This window comes from Takifugu flavidus, chromosome 7 (genome assembly GCF_003711565.1).
Source record: "Takifugu flavidus isolate HTHZ2018 chromosome 7, ASM371156v2, whole genome shotgun sequence".
Taxonomy (NCBI): Eukaryota; Metazoa; Chordata; class Actinopteri; order Tetraodontiformes; family Tetraodontidae; genus Takifugu; species Takifugu flavidus.
This window is the reverse complement of record NC_079526.1, coordinates 11656708-11672733: the sequence shown is the minus strand read 5'-3', so window position 1 is coordinate 11672733 and position 16026 is coordinate 11656708. Positions and strand designations below refer to the sequence as shown.

Below are 16026 nucleotides of genomic sequence, written 5' to 3'. Positions count from 1 at the left end.
AATATTGGATAGGAACCAATGAGCTTAAGGGGAAAACCCTGCTGCTTGCCTCCAAGCTCCTGGTCCATTGAAAGAGTAGCTGATGCAACTTCAATGATAACACAAGTGACGGGTGTCTCCCCATCTTCCCAGGATGCTGACTGCTGACACCTCAACCACAACAGGAAGACCTAATCTGTGAAAGGATATCTGCTCCAGCAGGATCAGACCTTTTTTTTTGAGGCTATGTGTGCCTAGAGTTCTTTCCTGGAGCGTTTCCTGTCATGGGTTTGTTTCTACCTTTCTCCCCTGCTTCCATTGTTCCCTCGCTTTAGTCTCTGTTACTATGGCTGCAGAGAAACTGGAATCACAGAGAGACTTGCACAACCGACGCTTAACTGTCAACTGCCTGGCCACAGGTGTCACCGATCCCAAGACATTCCCATTTTCTCAGGAGCAAACTGTCAAAGCTTGGAGATCTCTGGAGAATCTGGACAGCCCTGACATCAGAGCAGAGCTGTCCAAGGCAAAGGACACGCAGAGCATCAACGTTAATGTCGGCGGTAAATTGTTTCATATCCCTAAAACGTGTGCCATTAAATACCCTCAGACCCGGATAGGCTCGCTTGCCCTCTGCAGAGACAAAGCAAAGTTCTTCCAGCTGTGTGATGACTACTCTGTATGCACGAATGAGTTCTTCTTCGACAGGGACCCCAACATCTTCCATCACATCTTCCGTTTCTACAAAAGCGGCGTGCTGCGGATTGTACAGGAAATGTGCCCCATCAACTTTGAAGAGGAGATGGAGTACTGGGGGATGAGCTTGAAGGACACTCAGTTCTGCTGCTGGACGGTGTTCCAGGAGAAGGTTGATGAGATGAAGGACAACCTGAAAGTGGAGATGGAACTGAGGGCTGAGATTGAGGTAAAGTACGATGAGGAGGGTTTCAAAAACATGATGTTTGGGAATGTCCGGAAGAGACTTTGGGATATTGTGGAGAATCCCTATTCCTCCACTGTGGCAAAGGCTTTCGGTGTTCTTTCCAGCCTTTTGGTGCTCTTCTCCATTGTTGCAATGGCTCTCAACACTGTGAAGGAACTTCAGAAATATAGTATTTATGGCAGAACACATGTGGAATGGGTCGAAATAATTTCCATTGTCTTTTTCACCTTTGAATATTTGATTCGCCTTGTCACCACTCCGAATGTCAAAATGTTTCTTAAAAGTGGACTTAACTTTGTGGACATGGTGGCTGTTGTTCCGTACTTTTTCCAGATGGCGTTTGAGGTCTTTTGTAATGTTAATGACTTGACCCACCAGGAAGAACAAAGGTCAATGGCTCGGGTGAGCAAGTTTAACCACATTCTCAAAGTCTTCAAGCTGATGCGGATCTTCCGCATCCTGAAGCTGGCCCGACACTCAACCGGCATGAGGGCTTTTGGTTTCACCCTTCGGCAATGCTACCAGCAGACCAGCTGCATTTTTCTCTTCATCGCCATGGGAATCATCACTTTCTCTACTTTCCTTTACTCTGCCGAGAAGGAAACAGAAGGCTCGCCCATAAGCAGTATCCCAGATGCATGGTGGTGGGCTGCAGTAAGTATCACTATCATCAGACACCCACACGCCCCCAGTTGTGTAGCCCATCCAAGAACATCACTCCTCTCACGCTCACAGGTCCACGACTCCAGATCCGCTCTTCACCATTTTCCATTAAAGCCAGTGTAAATAGTGGTGAATGCACCCGCTACCATTCAGTTAGCTTGGTTAGCTGTGGGAAGCCCTATTTTGTTCATCGTGTTGTACTTTAACCTCACCTAAACCTCACTATAACGTCACCTATTAGGATTGTGCTGTGATCATTAACTCGTTCTTATGGCCCAATATGACCCACCACAATAAAGAACTGAACGTTCTATTCAGTTCATAAATCAATAAATGTATCTCATATCCTTGTGTTCGTCAGCTACATTCCTCTCTCAACCCAACCTTAACTGTAACACTCAAGACTGTTTCAAGCCTGACCCCCGAGAAAGAAGAGAGGGTTTTAATAGAAAGAAAACTTGAGTACGACTAGGGGATACCATGGGACCATCCAGAGAATTTTCCTGTAAACTCCTGCCTATAACATTAATGAACACTATCTTTCTGCTGTAGGTCACAATCTCCACTGTGGGCTACGGGGATGTAGTTCCTGTGTCCATACTGGGCCGCGTCGTGGCCTTCACCTGCATTTCGTTTGGAATCATCCTCAATGGCATGCCAATCTCCTTCCTCTTTAACAAGTTCTCTGATTATTACGCCAAACTGAAGGCCCAGGAATGCAACGCTGTTTTAGTTAAGCGGCGCTTTGAGCTAAGGAGACGTCTCAGGAGAGGGCTGGAGGTGTGCTTTCATCCTTTTGAGGAAACAAGAGAGTACCTAGAGCATCCCCCACACTGAATACATACCGTAATTTCTGGACTACAGAGCGCACCTGATTAAAAGCCGCATAATCTAATTTTAGAAAGAAAATCAATTTTGGACTTCTACAAGTCGCACCGGATTTTAAGCCGCAGGTCCCACGTAGTAATATGAAAAATTAGATCGAAAACACTCAGTACCGGTAGATGTTTTTATTACCGTAAGAGACAAGTCACTGACGAGTGACAGACAGGTAAGAAACAACAGCCACTCTTTTCACTTGTATGTTTATACAGAGACCTTAAATCCAATTTTCATCATGTCAGGATTTTTTAACTTTTCTTTTAATTTAATCCGCTTAGCAACATAAACAAATATATTGTACCGGTAAATGCTTTTTTTTCTAACGGTGTCTGTAATGCAGCTACCTTGAAATATACGTTTGTATCAGCGACACCCAAATTACGTTGTTTATGCTTTTTTACTCAATCAATGAACAATCTAAACCTCCCCGATGGCCCACCTCTAAAATCTTCTATTTTCATCGCGGTGGCGATTGCTTTTGCTTTCAGTCTGATTCGTACAGCGGAAACACCGCGGCCGCCTGCTCTCTGTGTGTTGACCCAGTCTTCCAGAACATTTTCACACTCAGGCCACCTGCTACGTTTACGTCTAGTAGCTTTTGTCGTCTTTTTGCTTTGGATCAGTTCTTCAGGCTGGAGTCTCCACCTGCTCGCCATTGATTACCGTAATGCCAAGATTATGCGCGGCAGCTCGATTTCCTTCTTCAACTGCCAGAGTGATCGCTTTTAACTTAAAGGCCGCATCATATGCTTTTCTTCTAGTATTTTCCACGTTGATGAGGGTTAGTAAAAATGACTGATTCACAATAGTTGTGATAGTGCGCCACGAAAAAAAAAAAGCCGCACCGTAGAATAAGCTGCAGTGTTTAAAGAGTAGAAAAAAAGTAGCGGCTTATAGTCCGGAAATTGTGGTACATTAAATAACACATACATTGTCACCATATGTGCATGCACATCTGTATGGTGCATACCCAAGCCAGACCTTTAAGCAATTACTTTCCTTTATAGAAAAGGTTGTTTTGCTATTTGACCGGGATCAAGATATATGCATGAAACACTCCAACTAAGTTGTTATGATATTCGATACTGTATGTTTTCTTACAACACCATTGCTTAAACTTGGTTTTCCCAAATCGGTGTCTGCTCGTCCATGGGTCACAGAGAGTTTGAGGGCCTAAAATATGAAACTGAAATAACAAAAATTATATTTGCTGTACTTGTTGGTGGTAATACACTTGACTCTCGACTGAGTCTGCAATTGTTTTGCTGTGTTTTTTTCCTCATCTACCAAGAATTTTTTGTGAGTATCTCAACAGTGCTGTGGGATTTCATTATCTATTTTATTTGGTATTAATCGTTTTCCTAACATAAAACAATAAGCTTGATATGATAACTGATTGATATGAAAATAAAGTCAAGCAAAGACACTTTAACCCCCCCCCCCCCGGAATTGTTCAGTATCCTGACGCTATTTTTCGGGAATAAGAGAACAAAGAAGAAGAGCAAAGAGTGAGAGCACGAACTCTGAGAGATAAGAGCAAGACCTAAATGGAAGGGAACGTTAACTGGCGTGACCGACGCCATAGTTCCATCACGAGGAAGAGGCTCCCCCCACCAGCCCACGCGCGCACACCCGCGCGCCCTCGTGTTTATTGATGAAGTAATCGTTCATAGACGTACCTGGCTCCCAGATAACGGTAAGGACACGCCAGTTAATCTATCAGCTGCACACAGAGGCTTTGTTTTTGTTTGTTTTTTACATTTATTTAAGAGGTGGCCGCTCACATTTATGCCCAGTAACGGAGTTTCCTCAGACTTTTGCGTGTGTACATTAATATTAAGCCCGAAGGGCGAATGCGTCCGTTTAGTTTGACTAAAACAGAACGGAGGGAACCATCGGAAAGCAAGCAAACAAAAAGCCCTAACAGATCATCCTTTTAGTGCGGTTTATTAATATGTTTATTTGTAATTTATTAAAATTCTTTTATGTTTTGACAAAGCTTATAGCAAGATTAAAGCATTAACAAATGAACTTGTGTTTTTTTTGTACCTCTCCCCCCTGTGCCCCTCTCTATCCAACCCACTAGCCGTGCACTGTCCAGCGCAGCTGTAGCTGTGATTCCTCTGTAATTAATGTTCTAAACGTATAATGTGTGTCTATTCTCTCCTCTTTTGTGATCTCCTCCCCTTCTCCTTTACTCAGCAGGAGGATCCCCCGTATGAGCCTTTCTATAAGGCACCTAGAGACATTCTTGACTATAACAGACATGATGTAAATAAAGATTCATTAAATTGATTTACTGTCCATCTTTAGTGGGAGTGTAATCCTGCGTTTGTGTGTAGCTGCACCCCTGCGTGTAAATTTTGATTTATGATATACACTCTCCAGCTGCTTTAAGTACACCTTGTTAGTCATAGGTTGGACACTTTTTTTGCCTTCCGGAATGCCTTAGTTCTTTGTGGCTCACTTTAAATAAGTTGCTGGGAACCTTCCTCAGAGCTTTTGGTCCATGATTACGTGATGGCATCACACAGATATGTGGTTTGTTTGCTGCACATCTATGACGGAAGTCACAAAACTCTGAAGTGAACCATGGTGATGGATATTTGATCGCAAGTGGTACCACGTGACGACTGGTTGAGAGAGCAGGCTGGGCTAAAAGTAGCTCTGCACCTGTTTTGCTTGTGGAGGAGGGATTTTATTTATTTTTACTCATGAAATGAAACAAAGCAGAACTGCCTGTAACATCTACTGCTAGCTAAAAGATTTCAGCAGTGTGTTTAACAAAAATATATGTTATTTATCTTTGACTGAATCTGATCTCTTATTTTAGTTTAATCTGTTGTTAATCCGCTGTTTCTTTTGCCTTGTGCTTGGTTGACTACTTAAATGGGGACATGCCAACAACAACTAACCAGGGTTAAAACTAAAGCTGTTTGTAAAACAGCGATTGATTTACTAGAATAAACCCACTCTCAGAAATGATACCAAAGTCCTCCAAAAAGACTTGATCACACAATTTTGTTGGTGTGATCTTGGCTAAAATGAAAACATTTTTGATAAATAGTTGACGCCTGTACTGAATAGAGCAACTTTCTATTAAGATTAATATTGTTCTTTGCTGCCACAGGGATGAGGATCAAAGCCAAGACTGCACTGGTGTTGGTGGTAGCTCTGGGTCTGCTGGTTCTTCACCTCTATAAAGACTTTGCTGACAAGAAAACCATCCAGCCTCATGTCAGCAAGGGCAGCAGACCACTTACCCAAATCCCCAAAAGCACATATCGGTGGTCACTGTGTGAAAGAAAAACAGCTGCTGCTAACATAACAGGTTTCAGTTCTCTTCCTGATAATTTAAAAGACTTCCTCTATTATCGGCACTGTCGGCACTTTCCTATGCTGCTCGACGTTCCTGACAAATGTGGAGGAGCTGGAAAATCAGCAGACGTCTTCCTTCTGCTGGTGGTCAAGAGCTCTCCACTGAACTACGACCGCAGGGAGGTGCTGCGTAAGACCTGGGCCATGGAGAGGCAGCACAACGGGCTGTGGATCCGGAGGATCTTCATATCAGGAACCACAGCGGAAGGTCATGAGAAAAGCAGAATGAACAACCTCCTTGAGCTGGAGAACCGCGAGTACAGCGACATCCTCCAGTGGGACTTCACCGACAGCTTCTACAACCTGACCCTGAAGCAGATCCTCTTCCTGGAGTGGATGGAACGGAGCTGCCCTGACGTGCGCTTTCTGCTCAACGGAGACGACGACGTCTTTGCCCACACGGACAACATGGTGGAATACCTGCAGAACCTGAAAGGGAACGATGGAAGCAAACACCTCTTTATAGGCCACCTCATTCAGGGTGTGGGGCCCATTCGATCACCGGGGAGCAAGTATTTCATTCCTGTTCAAGTTCAAGAGTCAGACTCCTACCCACCCTACTGTGGTGGTGGGGGCTTCCTCCTGTCTGGGTACACAGCTTCAGTCATATACAACATGTCCCAATCCATCACCATCCTTCCCATCGATGACGTCTACATGGGGATGTGTCTGGCCAAAGCCGGACTCGGTCCTGCCTCACATGTGGGTGTGAAGACGGCAGGTCTGCAGATTCCCTCTAAAACACTCGATGCATATGACCCTTGTTTTTATGGAGACATTTTACTGGTGCACAGGTTCCTCCCGGCTCATTTATATCATATGTGGGTCAGAGTCCATGACCCTGATCTGGACTGTTCCATAAAATCGGGTAAGCAGCGCTAAACTGTGGGTACGGGCTGTTAATGTTTTGTATTGCACATTTCCAAAAATGGAACATTTTAACAAAGTGATTTACAAATAAGACCAAGGTTGAGAAAAATCAGACATTAGTTAAGAATAAAGATCAAAACATTATTTAAAATGAAAAAAGGAATAGCTAAAATAGCCATTAAAAATCATTATGCTGTTGACACAAATTAAACTTGTCAAACTTCACGCCAACGTTTGAAACTCTGGGTTTAAAATAAGGTGTGAGAGGGTGCATGTCTTTGGGAGTAGCCGCTTCCTTTTACAGAGGGATATATTTGAGTATCATATAAGTGGTGTGATATTTTGTGTCTTAAAAGTTTTTCCAACAGGAAGAAGGATAAAAGAAGGGGGTGCATTTAGAGGCTTGGTCCCCAATTTTAAAAACTTCTTTCCAACAAGTAGCATTTGAAGCATCTTTTGACCTCGGCAGTGGGTAGCTCAGCCTGTTGGAAACTGGGCTGCCCCAGTGGAGACAAACACAGGCAACGTGTGCTGGTAGTAGGGGGAGGTGCCATAACACCTTTAGAGCACTGTCAAAGTACCCTTGAGCAAGGTACCAAGGCTGAGAAGTGCAATACAAAAAATTGTTCATGAAAGTTAAATAAGGTTTCTTATATGCAATTTTGCCTTGTAAAAATCTTTTTGAATTGTAAAATTCCTGAACGTTAGTTTGTATTGCACCTGTCAGCCGCTGTCAATCACCCACAGCCTAAATCTCCTTGTTATGAACAAATACGACAGTGGAACAATCAGGGTTGTTTTTTTAATTAAAAATGCGGACAAAAGATTCATGCTGCACGTGGCCATGCTTATAAGAATGGACGACATCCAATTTGCCATATTTACTGATTTTTATTTAGTTTTTGTTAAAGATTGTTTTCAGGTTTTAGCAATTTCATCATTTATTTTAACTTTTCAGTCATACCAAGGAATAATATCCTTACATAAAACTTGAACCTCTTCACACACTATATAGCGACACACTCAGGGTCTCCTTAAACTTTACCTGCAATCCTTGTATGTTTAATATTTTGTACCTTTTGCACTAAATGCTGTCATTCAACATTTAAATATAGGATATAAATATAAACCATCTCCTTTAAAACTCTTCTGTTTTTCAGGACTGAATCCTGTACATTGCTTGTTGTCTACAGTGTTGTGAACTATTTTGATGCAGCAAAGCGATTAACAATTGCACTGTTTTGTAAATAAAGAATTTAAATGGTGGTATTTGACCTGGTATCACAATGCAATTCCCGTTTTCCAAGTCTATTCAGCCAGAGATTATAGCATCCTAGACTGTGCTGTTCAGCGGATATACACACATACACTGTATTACCTGCATGGGTTTATAGGTCCAGAGAAGTTGTAAACTGACTTAAAATGCTGCAAATATAGCTGCCCTGGCATGAGCAGTGAGCACAGGCTGTGTTGTAGATGACAGACCTCCATCCCACCTTCATTGAGTCTGTTAATGACAATTTGGACATAAACAGCAACATAAAACATTCCTCCTTGCATTAAAGAGTAAATAGGGGTCCTGACCTGAAGGCCATGGTGCGTGTGTGCTAACCCCGAGGGGCCGCACATACCAGCACTGGAGGAGAGAGGTCCAGTCACCTTGGACCAAAGCTCTGGGAGTGTTCATGTGTTTCTTGACAAACTCATGGGGCAGTGGTAGCTCAGTCTGTTTGGGCTGATCCAATGCTGATAGCTGGGACCAAGGCTGGAGCTGATGATGACTGAGAGGGCCGTGGCGTGATGTCACAGTTGAGGGACAGGGAGGAGTTGCAGCCATGGTCGAGAAAGGAAGGAAAAGCCTAGTGTGGGACGTCAGGACAAGCCTTTTCCCCTTGTCGCCGGGTGAGCTCTACCAGGTCGCCAACAACGTGGGTCCAGCAGCAGGTCAGGAACAGCCGCAGTTTGAGTCTGAAGACACAGGAATGGTCCAGTTGTTAATGTTAAAGGACTTTACTGACAATCTGATCGCAAATGAGCACTGCCGACACGTGATAATAGGGAGGTTGCAGATTCCCACATAACACGGACTGTTTGGGCTGCTGCATTGGCCTGCACTATTTCTTACTATTTATATATATACTGTATATATGTCTTATTTTATTTATCTTATTCTAATGTTGTCTTCTTTATGTTGAATGTCGCAGCGTCACACCAAGACAAATTCCTAGCTTGTGTAATACTGTGTATTACATGAACAATGGCAATAAATCTGATTCTGATTCTGGTTCTGATTCTGACCATCACAGAGACTACGCCTGTGGTCCAACCTTCTGGTGACAGTGGTGTTGGTCACCTACACTCTCTCCCTGTCACCACTACAGCTAGTGGGGTCAGCCTACCTCAAGTTGCGGGCACAGCCAATCAGCCTGGCCCAGCTGTTCCGATGTCCGTCGTTAGGTCCGACAGGACATCCGCTGAAGCCACCTGTGAGGTCACTAATCCTGAACCACGAGAAATGTTAAAGAGCGTCGAGGAGCTTGGTAGAAGACTCAGACAGAGGGTAAGGCCATCTAATGAACAGTCACCACAACACTCTGCAGGGTCCTCAGCTCAAACGAACACAGCACATGATGACGACCTCCGATCCGTCTCATCCAGGCCGCCTATAAGCCAATCAGGAGGGAGTCATTTCCCTGAGAGATCTTGCATATGTTCCACGGAGGGAATTTAAAGTGCTGGGGGGATAATTAATCCGATATAAGCTGTTAACAATATTTGCAAACAAATGGACGAAGTGACCAGGGAAGGCTTACCCGACACATAAATTGTGCGTGGTGGACTTCGGATAATAAAGCCGGGCACCTTCAGGGACATGCTAATCAATAAAGATGATCTCACCGTGACCGAAATGAAAGGTTTTCTCCAGGCTCACCTAAGAGAGAAAAATAGCACCGGACTAATTGCCAGGCAGGATGAAAATGAGACGCAGCAGTTCAGGGTTAAAGCAACGGGTCCTCTTCACATCTAAACCGCCAGGTGCAGGCATCAGGTATACTCCCAGCACAAGATGCATTTCTACACTCTGTTTATCGGGGTCTGGGCAATAAATATAGTGACATCCGACGAGAATTAAACCCTCTGTTGTCAAGTGGTGAGAGGAGCGACGAGACAATCTTGCGCCATCTAGAGAGACAAAAGACCAGGAACAGGGAGCGGAGCCTCGGTCTACTCCGCCAAGGGCGGTCTCTTGACAGGGGCACCTGAGCTAAGATGATTAGTGCCTTGAAATGTGATTGTTGCACAGATTTAATGTATTAGCTGTATAAATTCTAAGAATGTGATATTGACGCGATTTGTTGTGCCAGGAGCCACTTTTGTCATCGGGGAGCGTGTAGTGGAACGACCACCAAATCATTTAATGTACATTTTTTTTAAATATAAGATGCCTGTTATAATCAGACTTTTTAAAAGCTTGATTTATTTATTTTATTTTCTGAAAATATATGCACAATGTATTTTATTTTGAGAACAGCGGTGCGGCGGGACATACGTACTTGCTTCGGGAATATCGAGGCGCACCTTCTTCCGACTTGACTTCCGACTACTGGAGGGAAACGAAGACGCGTCGTGTCCTCATCATCCGCTATTTGTCCTGTCTATACGGGACCCGTAACACATAGATGGCTTCTTTCGCTCCTCTCTCGAACCATCTATCTTCCATGGCCAAAACCTGTTCATTAGTGCACGTCCAGTCCTCCAACACCCTGAGGCCGAAGCTCATTCACCGAGAAACAAACAGAGTAACGTGGTTTATCCAGTCCAGTGCAGTGGGGAATGCCAAGACTTGGAGAAAATACACAAGAGGAGGGGTTGTACAGTGTTTATATTGTGGTGAGCCCGGGTTCCGGGTTGCGGAAGAACTCAGACACAGACTACTAGCAGGTTATTCTACTATTCAATTGTAGTAAGAGCCACTTAATTTCACACACCCAGAAAACACACGAACAAAGGGAAGTCTTCAATGACACACATAACTTCGCTGGTGTCCAGGTGCAAACAATAATTAAAACAGTAATTAAACACATTAACGACCAGAACTCAATGAAAAGAACATTAACATTGAAAGTCACAAAGGAGAACATTTAAAACAAATAAAAACAGGGTTAACACAAACCTGAACCCACAGAACACACTGCTATAAAGCATGCTGGGAATTGCCCACTCTGACCCTCCCCAACACGCTACAATATACTCATAATGTTTAAGTGATGCTACAACAGTAGATTTTAAAAGTGATATTTATTTAAGGCATTTAAGGCATGTGCAAAACAAAAACAAAAAACGCCGTTAAATAAAACACAGGGCAGGGCTGGTTTCATTTGTATTATTCACAACTATGCATAATGGTTCCTTGTCATGCTGGAACCTGTTTATCTGCTGTCCTTCCTCGCCGGTCCTGCCCCACAACCTCACCCATTGAACACATTTCATCAGCTGATGTTGTGTTTGTCATCAACATTAGTAAACTTCTCTGGGTTGTGCATCTTCATTCCAGGCATAAGTAAATGAAAGAGACCAACAGTACGAATAAGATATTTCCTATTTTCCGTCTTCAGTTAGAAAAGAAATGACTGCAAATATTAATTATGTAGCCCATCATACACCGACACTGTAGTACATATTCACTTACAATGACAAATTTTACCAATATTGGTTGTGTGATGGTCACCACATGATATCTTTTATTGATTTTGGTGTTGAAACCTCGACCCGGAGGGCTGCGAAGCTGCTTTCACCAAGGCAAGCAGGTGCAAGAGCGGCCGATGTGAAAACCCAGCATCAGCACCGGGGTTCGACATGGCTGAGCTCTTCACACGAGTCCGCTCGTTGGGTTCAGTAAGACAAAGTGGTGATTTGGGGAGGTCACAGCAGTGCGTTCGCACTTAACAGGTTTGTTGTTTTAACCTGACAAGCTCGACAGCAGGGAGGCGCAAAGGCGGCCAGACCTGTTAAACGATTGTCGATGAAGGGAAGTCGCAGAGCTGACGCACGTCTTTCGTGAAAAGCCACGAACAAAGCTTTGGAAAAAGTTGCAGGGGTTTAATATGCTATAAACATATGTTTGTTTGTTTGTTTGTTCTTTTACGTTTACATAAATGGAATAGCAATTTTAGAGATCTTTTTGCGTTTAGTATTTACCTCGCTGCCATTTAAATCCAACCTTATATCATTTTAAAAAGATCTGAAGGAAATCCCGCGTGCGCTGGTTACACCCAACCTGGATTATAGTGCCTCATTTTTTTTATGATTTTACAATCCGGTTTTGGAGAGCTTTATTGCATTGTGTGTGTTAGCATATAAACTACATTTATATAGTTAAGCTAAATCAAAATGAAATGAAGACGAATGACGCAATATTTTACGGATCCAAGTCAGATTTTTAAAACAACTGATATTATTTAATTAAACACGCCAATACTACTACTACTACTAATAATAATAACAACGATCAGGAAAAAGCAAAGACATTTCAGGTCCCAGTGATGGATGAGCCACTGTGGGAGTGGCAAAAAAATGTTTTAACGCATCTCTCTCAGCCACGTCAACTCCTGCCTATTCTTCTGGAATCAGCTCGTTAGCGCACTGATCTCTGGATCCTTCAGATCCTCACCAGATTAAAGGTTGGTGCAGCTCTCATTTTACATTAATGTTATATTTATTTTACATGCTTCCATTTTACACATAATGGAGAGACACCAGTTTGGGATTTATACATTTAAGGCAGCAGAGCAGCCAAATCGTCATCTGGGCTTTTTGGCTCACCTGTATAAATATAGAGAGGTGTATTACATTCGCTGAATACACCAGAAATACCCAGTAGAACTCAGCTGCCGGTAATAACCCCTCATATATTTGACGCAATGGTACATAATGGTCGTTAAGTATTATACACTGGTGTGGAAAAATGTAAGAGATTAAAAAAATCTAAACCTCGCCGTTTTGAAACAAGCCCTGTCCTTAATAAAAAGTGCAGATTTAAAAAGTAGAAAGGAGTATTTTTAACTACTTTCCTCAGACTCAGTAAAGTACCAACGTCAGTGGAAGAGGAAAAAGCAGTAATAATTTTAATCAATCTACGTAATTTTAAGAAGCAATTAGCAACTTTCTTTAGAAAAGGCACAAAATGTCTCACAGAAGCCTTGAGACTAACGACAGATAACTAGTCTTTTGGACATGGGAGACTCTGTTAACACCTGTTTATCATTCTGCAGGATGTACAGATCCAAGCGATTCAGGACATTGATTGTCAAGTTGGGAGCTCTCGTTCTGCTGGTTTTTTATCTTGGGAGCTACGTTTTCAATTTCCAAAGCAGTGGTGTCAAGCGTGACCATGAAGAGCAGGTTAGACAGGAGCAAACCGCCACTGAGGACGTTTATCACTATAGTTGGCCAAAATGCCAACAAAATCTGGCTGTGGCCAACATGACAGGATTCAACACTTTTCCTCGGATCTTCCAAACTTTCATGTATTATCGGCACTGTCGGCATTTCCCCATGCTGCTCGACGTTCCTGACAAATGTGGAGGAGCTGGAAAATCAGCGGACGTCTTCCTTCTGCTGGTGGTCAAGAGCTCTCCACTGAACTACGACCGCAGGGAGGTGCTGCGTAAGACCTGGGCCATGGAGAGGCAGCACAACGGGCTGTGGATCCGGAGGATCTTCATATCAGGAACCACAGCGGAAGGTCATGAGAAGAAGAGGCTGAACAAGCTCCTGCTGGCGGAGAACCGCGAGTACAATGACATCCTCCAGTGGGACTTCACCGACAGCTTCTACAACCTGACCCTGAAGCAGATCCTCTTCCTGGAGTGGATGGAACGGAGCTGCCCTCACGTGCGCTTTCTGCTCAACGGAGACGACGACGTCTTTGCCCACACGGACAACATGGTGGAATACCTGCAGAACCTGAAAGGGAACGATGGAAGGAAACACCTCTTTATAGGCAGCGTCAATATTGGCATGCCGCCCGTCAGAGACAACTGGAGCAAATATTATGTTCCAGTTGAGATATTCGCGGCAGACTCCTACCAGCCCTACTGTAGCGGAGGGGGGTTCCTCCTGTCTGGGTACACAGCTTCAGTCATATACAAAATGTCTCAATCCATCACCATCCTTCCCATCGATGATGTCTACATGGGGATGTGTCTGGCCAAAGCCGGACTGAACCCTGAGTCTCATATAGGCGTGAAGCCCTTCGGACAAGACATTCCCTCCAAAAAACTCGACGCCTACCACCCCTGCTTTTACACGGAAGTGTTACTGGTGCACAGGTTCCTCCCAGCTCAGCTGTATCTCATGTGGAGCAGAGTCAACGACCCTGATCTGAAATGTGACTCCTTCAACAAAATCCCTGAGCGCATCTGAACTCAAACTGTGAGCTTCATACAATCAGCAACTGCTCTCCCTACAATGTTCAAGTATTTTCTACGGAGATTCTATTGGACAAGATGCTCGTTTATTTATTGTTACATCGGGAAGAGGAGCTTAATTTAAGAATCACTTGGCTGTCCTGGTAAGAATATTTCATTATGATGCACGCAGGTCTTGTCATAAGTATATATGGCGTAGAATTGTAATTATCAGCATTTTTTCTAACTAAATGCAGGTTTAAAAACTAAAAGGTTATTTAAAAACACTGCTGAATGCGTGAAATCCCTGTTGATTGTGAATGACGATAAACGACTGCAGGAGGAACCAAATGATTTGTTCTAAAATGCGCAGAAATCCACAATCATTATGTGAAGGTTAATCTTTATGAGAATGGTTCAACAGGTCTTGGCGTAGAACATTCTGTTCTGATGAACAGGTTTGTGGCATGCTGCTCCCGTCTTACCGCCAGCAGCATTTAGTAATCATTTCAGTAATCGCATTACTAATTCTTTATAATTCTTTCTTTTGAAATAATTCTTTCTAGTTCTTCTTGTCGTGTCTTCATGTGCTTGGGTTTATTTACAGTCTAAAAAAAGATTGATGGAGGTTTAATCAGCGTGTAAAAGTGTAGTAAAACATTTCCAGAAATATTCCCAGGATACTGTAGCATCATTGCAGCTGTACAGAAATCAGCCCTCAACACTGCTCAGGGTATATTGTGGAATCCAGTCAGTTTGGATTGTTTGTAATGTCAAAACTCCTCCCCTTAAGCTCATCTAACTGAACCGGATCTAGGGGTTGAACTGCTGGGTACACTATTCTGTCCTGATTCTGTCCTGTCCTCTAAAAGCAACCTTTCAACCTGGGTGTCATCACACCCTCATAAAGTCCCTCAGGGACGCTTCTGTGATGGACACTCTTCACTCAAAATGCTGTGCAAACTTGTGCTTAATAAACAAACTCTGATGAATCAACACCCATTAGCAAAGTCTCACTGTTCCAGCTGCTTAAAATCACTCCCAGTGTGATGCTGCCCCCCCACCCCCATGCTTTCCTGCAGGCGATGAACTGCTTTGCTCCAAACCCCAGAGAATCTTGTGTCCCACCCTCTGAGAGGCCTGAAGGAGCACATCAGTGCCTGATACAGTCCCTAGTTAAATAACTTTACCTGTTCAAGATTCAGTGGCTACATTAAACCGGTAAAAGCATATTCCTGCTTCCTGAAAGGACTTTCCAAAATAGTCGAGCTACAATAAAAATGGATTATTTCCATTTCCATTACTTTGGAATGTCAGTTCAGAAACATTTCCTTTTCCCATGCTGGCGGTTGCTCAGACCGTGGGGGACTGGGCTGAAGCTCAGAGTCCTTGGTTCAACCCCCAATGTGGCTAAAAGTTCTGGTAGGAAGGGGAGGTGAACCATCTTGGTACCCTTGAGCAAGGGACTCCACCAATGCCCACATAGAGCCCTGTGATGAGCTGTGGCTCATCCTGGGGTTTACCCTGCCTTCACTCATATGAGCACTCTCCTTGTGGCCCCAAAAGGGATAAAGTGGTCTGTTTGCCACCCTTTCTAATATTCTTTCCCACATGTTATAAGAGTGTTTCTGGTCTCTTTTTATGTGACTACATTGACTAAATCATCTAGTCCAGACTGTGGAGAACTGTGGTAACACGGTGATGAAGGTGGGGAGAATAAAATGTGCTGTTGCTGTTACGTTTTAGTCACTTTACACCAGAGAGGACTATTCACAAGCAGAAACTGTGAAGAACGCATTTGTGAAGCTTCAGTTTCGTACTAAAGAATGACAGTTCTGGAGAAACATTAAAAAAAGCACACACACCCAAATATTAGAATGGCACATCATGGACAGCAACTCA

General features: G+C 43.5%; 2 protein-coding genes across 2 annotated transcripts; both read left to right on the top strand.

Annotated features, from left to right (window-relative positions):
* The first annotated feature begins 134 nt into the window (after nucleotides 1–134).
* LOC130529062 (potassium voltage-gated channel subfamily G member 1-like) lies at nucleotides 135–8007 on the top strand. The gene is made up of 3 exons (XM_057038957.1): nucleotides 135–1576; nucleotides 2138–2412; nucleotides 5572–8007. Exons 1-3 carry the CDS (start codon nucleotides 326–328, stop codon nucleotides 6725–6727), a joined length of 2682 nt encoding a protein of 893 aa, XP_056894937.1. The 5' UTR covers nucleotides 135–325; the 3' UTR covers nucleotides 6728–8007.
* Nucleotides 8008–11774: 3767 nt separating this feature from the next.
* On the top strand, nucleotides 11775–15106 carry LOC130528986 (N-acetyllactosaminide beta-1,3-N-acetylglucosaminyltransferase 3-like). The gene is made up of 2 exons (XM_057038866.1): nucleotides 11775–12396; nucleotides 12988–15106. The coding sequence occupies exon 2, from the start codon at nucleotides 12989–12991 to the stop codon at nucleotides 14138–14140; it is 1152 nt and encodes a 383-aa protein (XP_056894846.1). The 5' UTR covers nucleotides 11775–12396; nucleotide 12988; the 3' UTR covers nucleotides 14141–15106.
* The last annotated feature ends 920 nt before the right edge of the window (nucleotides 15107–16026 follow it).

Bases quoted from the DNA above. Each gene is read 5' to 3' on its own strand.
- LOC130528986 (XM_057038866.1), top strand. From the start codon at position 12,989: ATGTACAGATCCAAGCGATTCAGGACATTGATTGTCAAGTTGGGAGCT.
- LOC130529062 (XM_057038957.1), top strand. From the start codon at position 326: ATGGCTGCAGAGAAACTGGAATCACAGAGAGACTTGCACAACCGACGC. The intron at 1,577-2,137 runs GTAAGTATCACT...TTTCTGCTGTAG, and splicing joins ATGCATGGTGGTGGGCTGCA to GTCACAATCTCCACTGTGGG. The intron at 2,413-5,571 runs CCCACACTGAAT...CTTTCTATTAAG, and splicing joins AGAGAGTACCTAGAGCATCC to ATTAATATTGTTCTTTGCTG.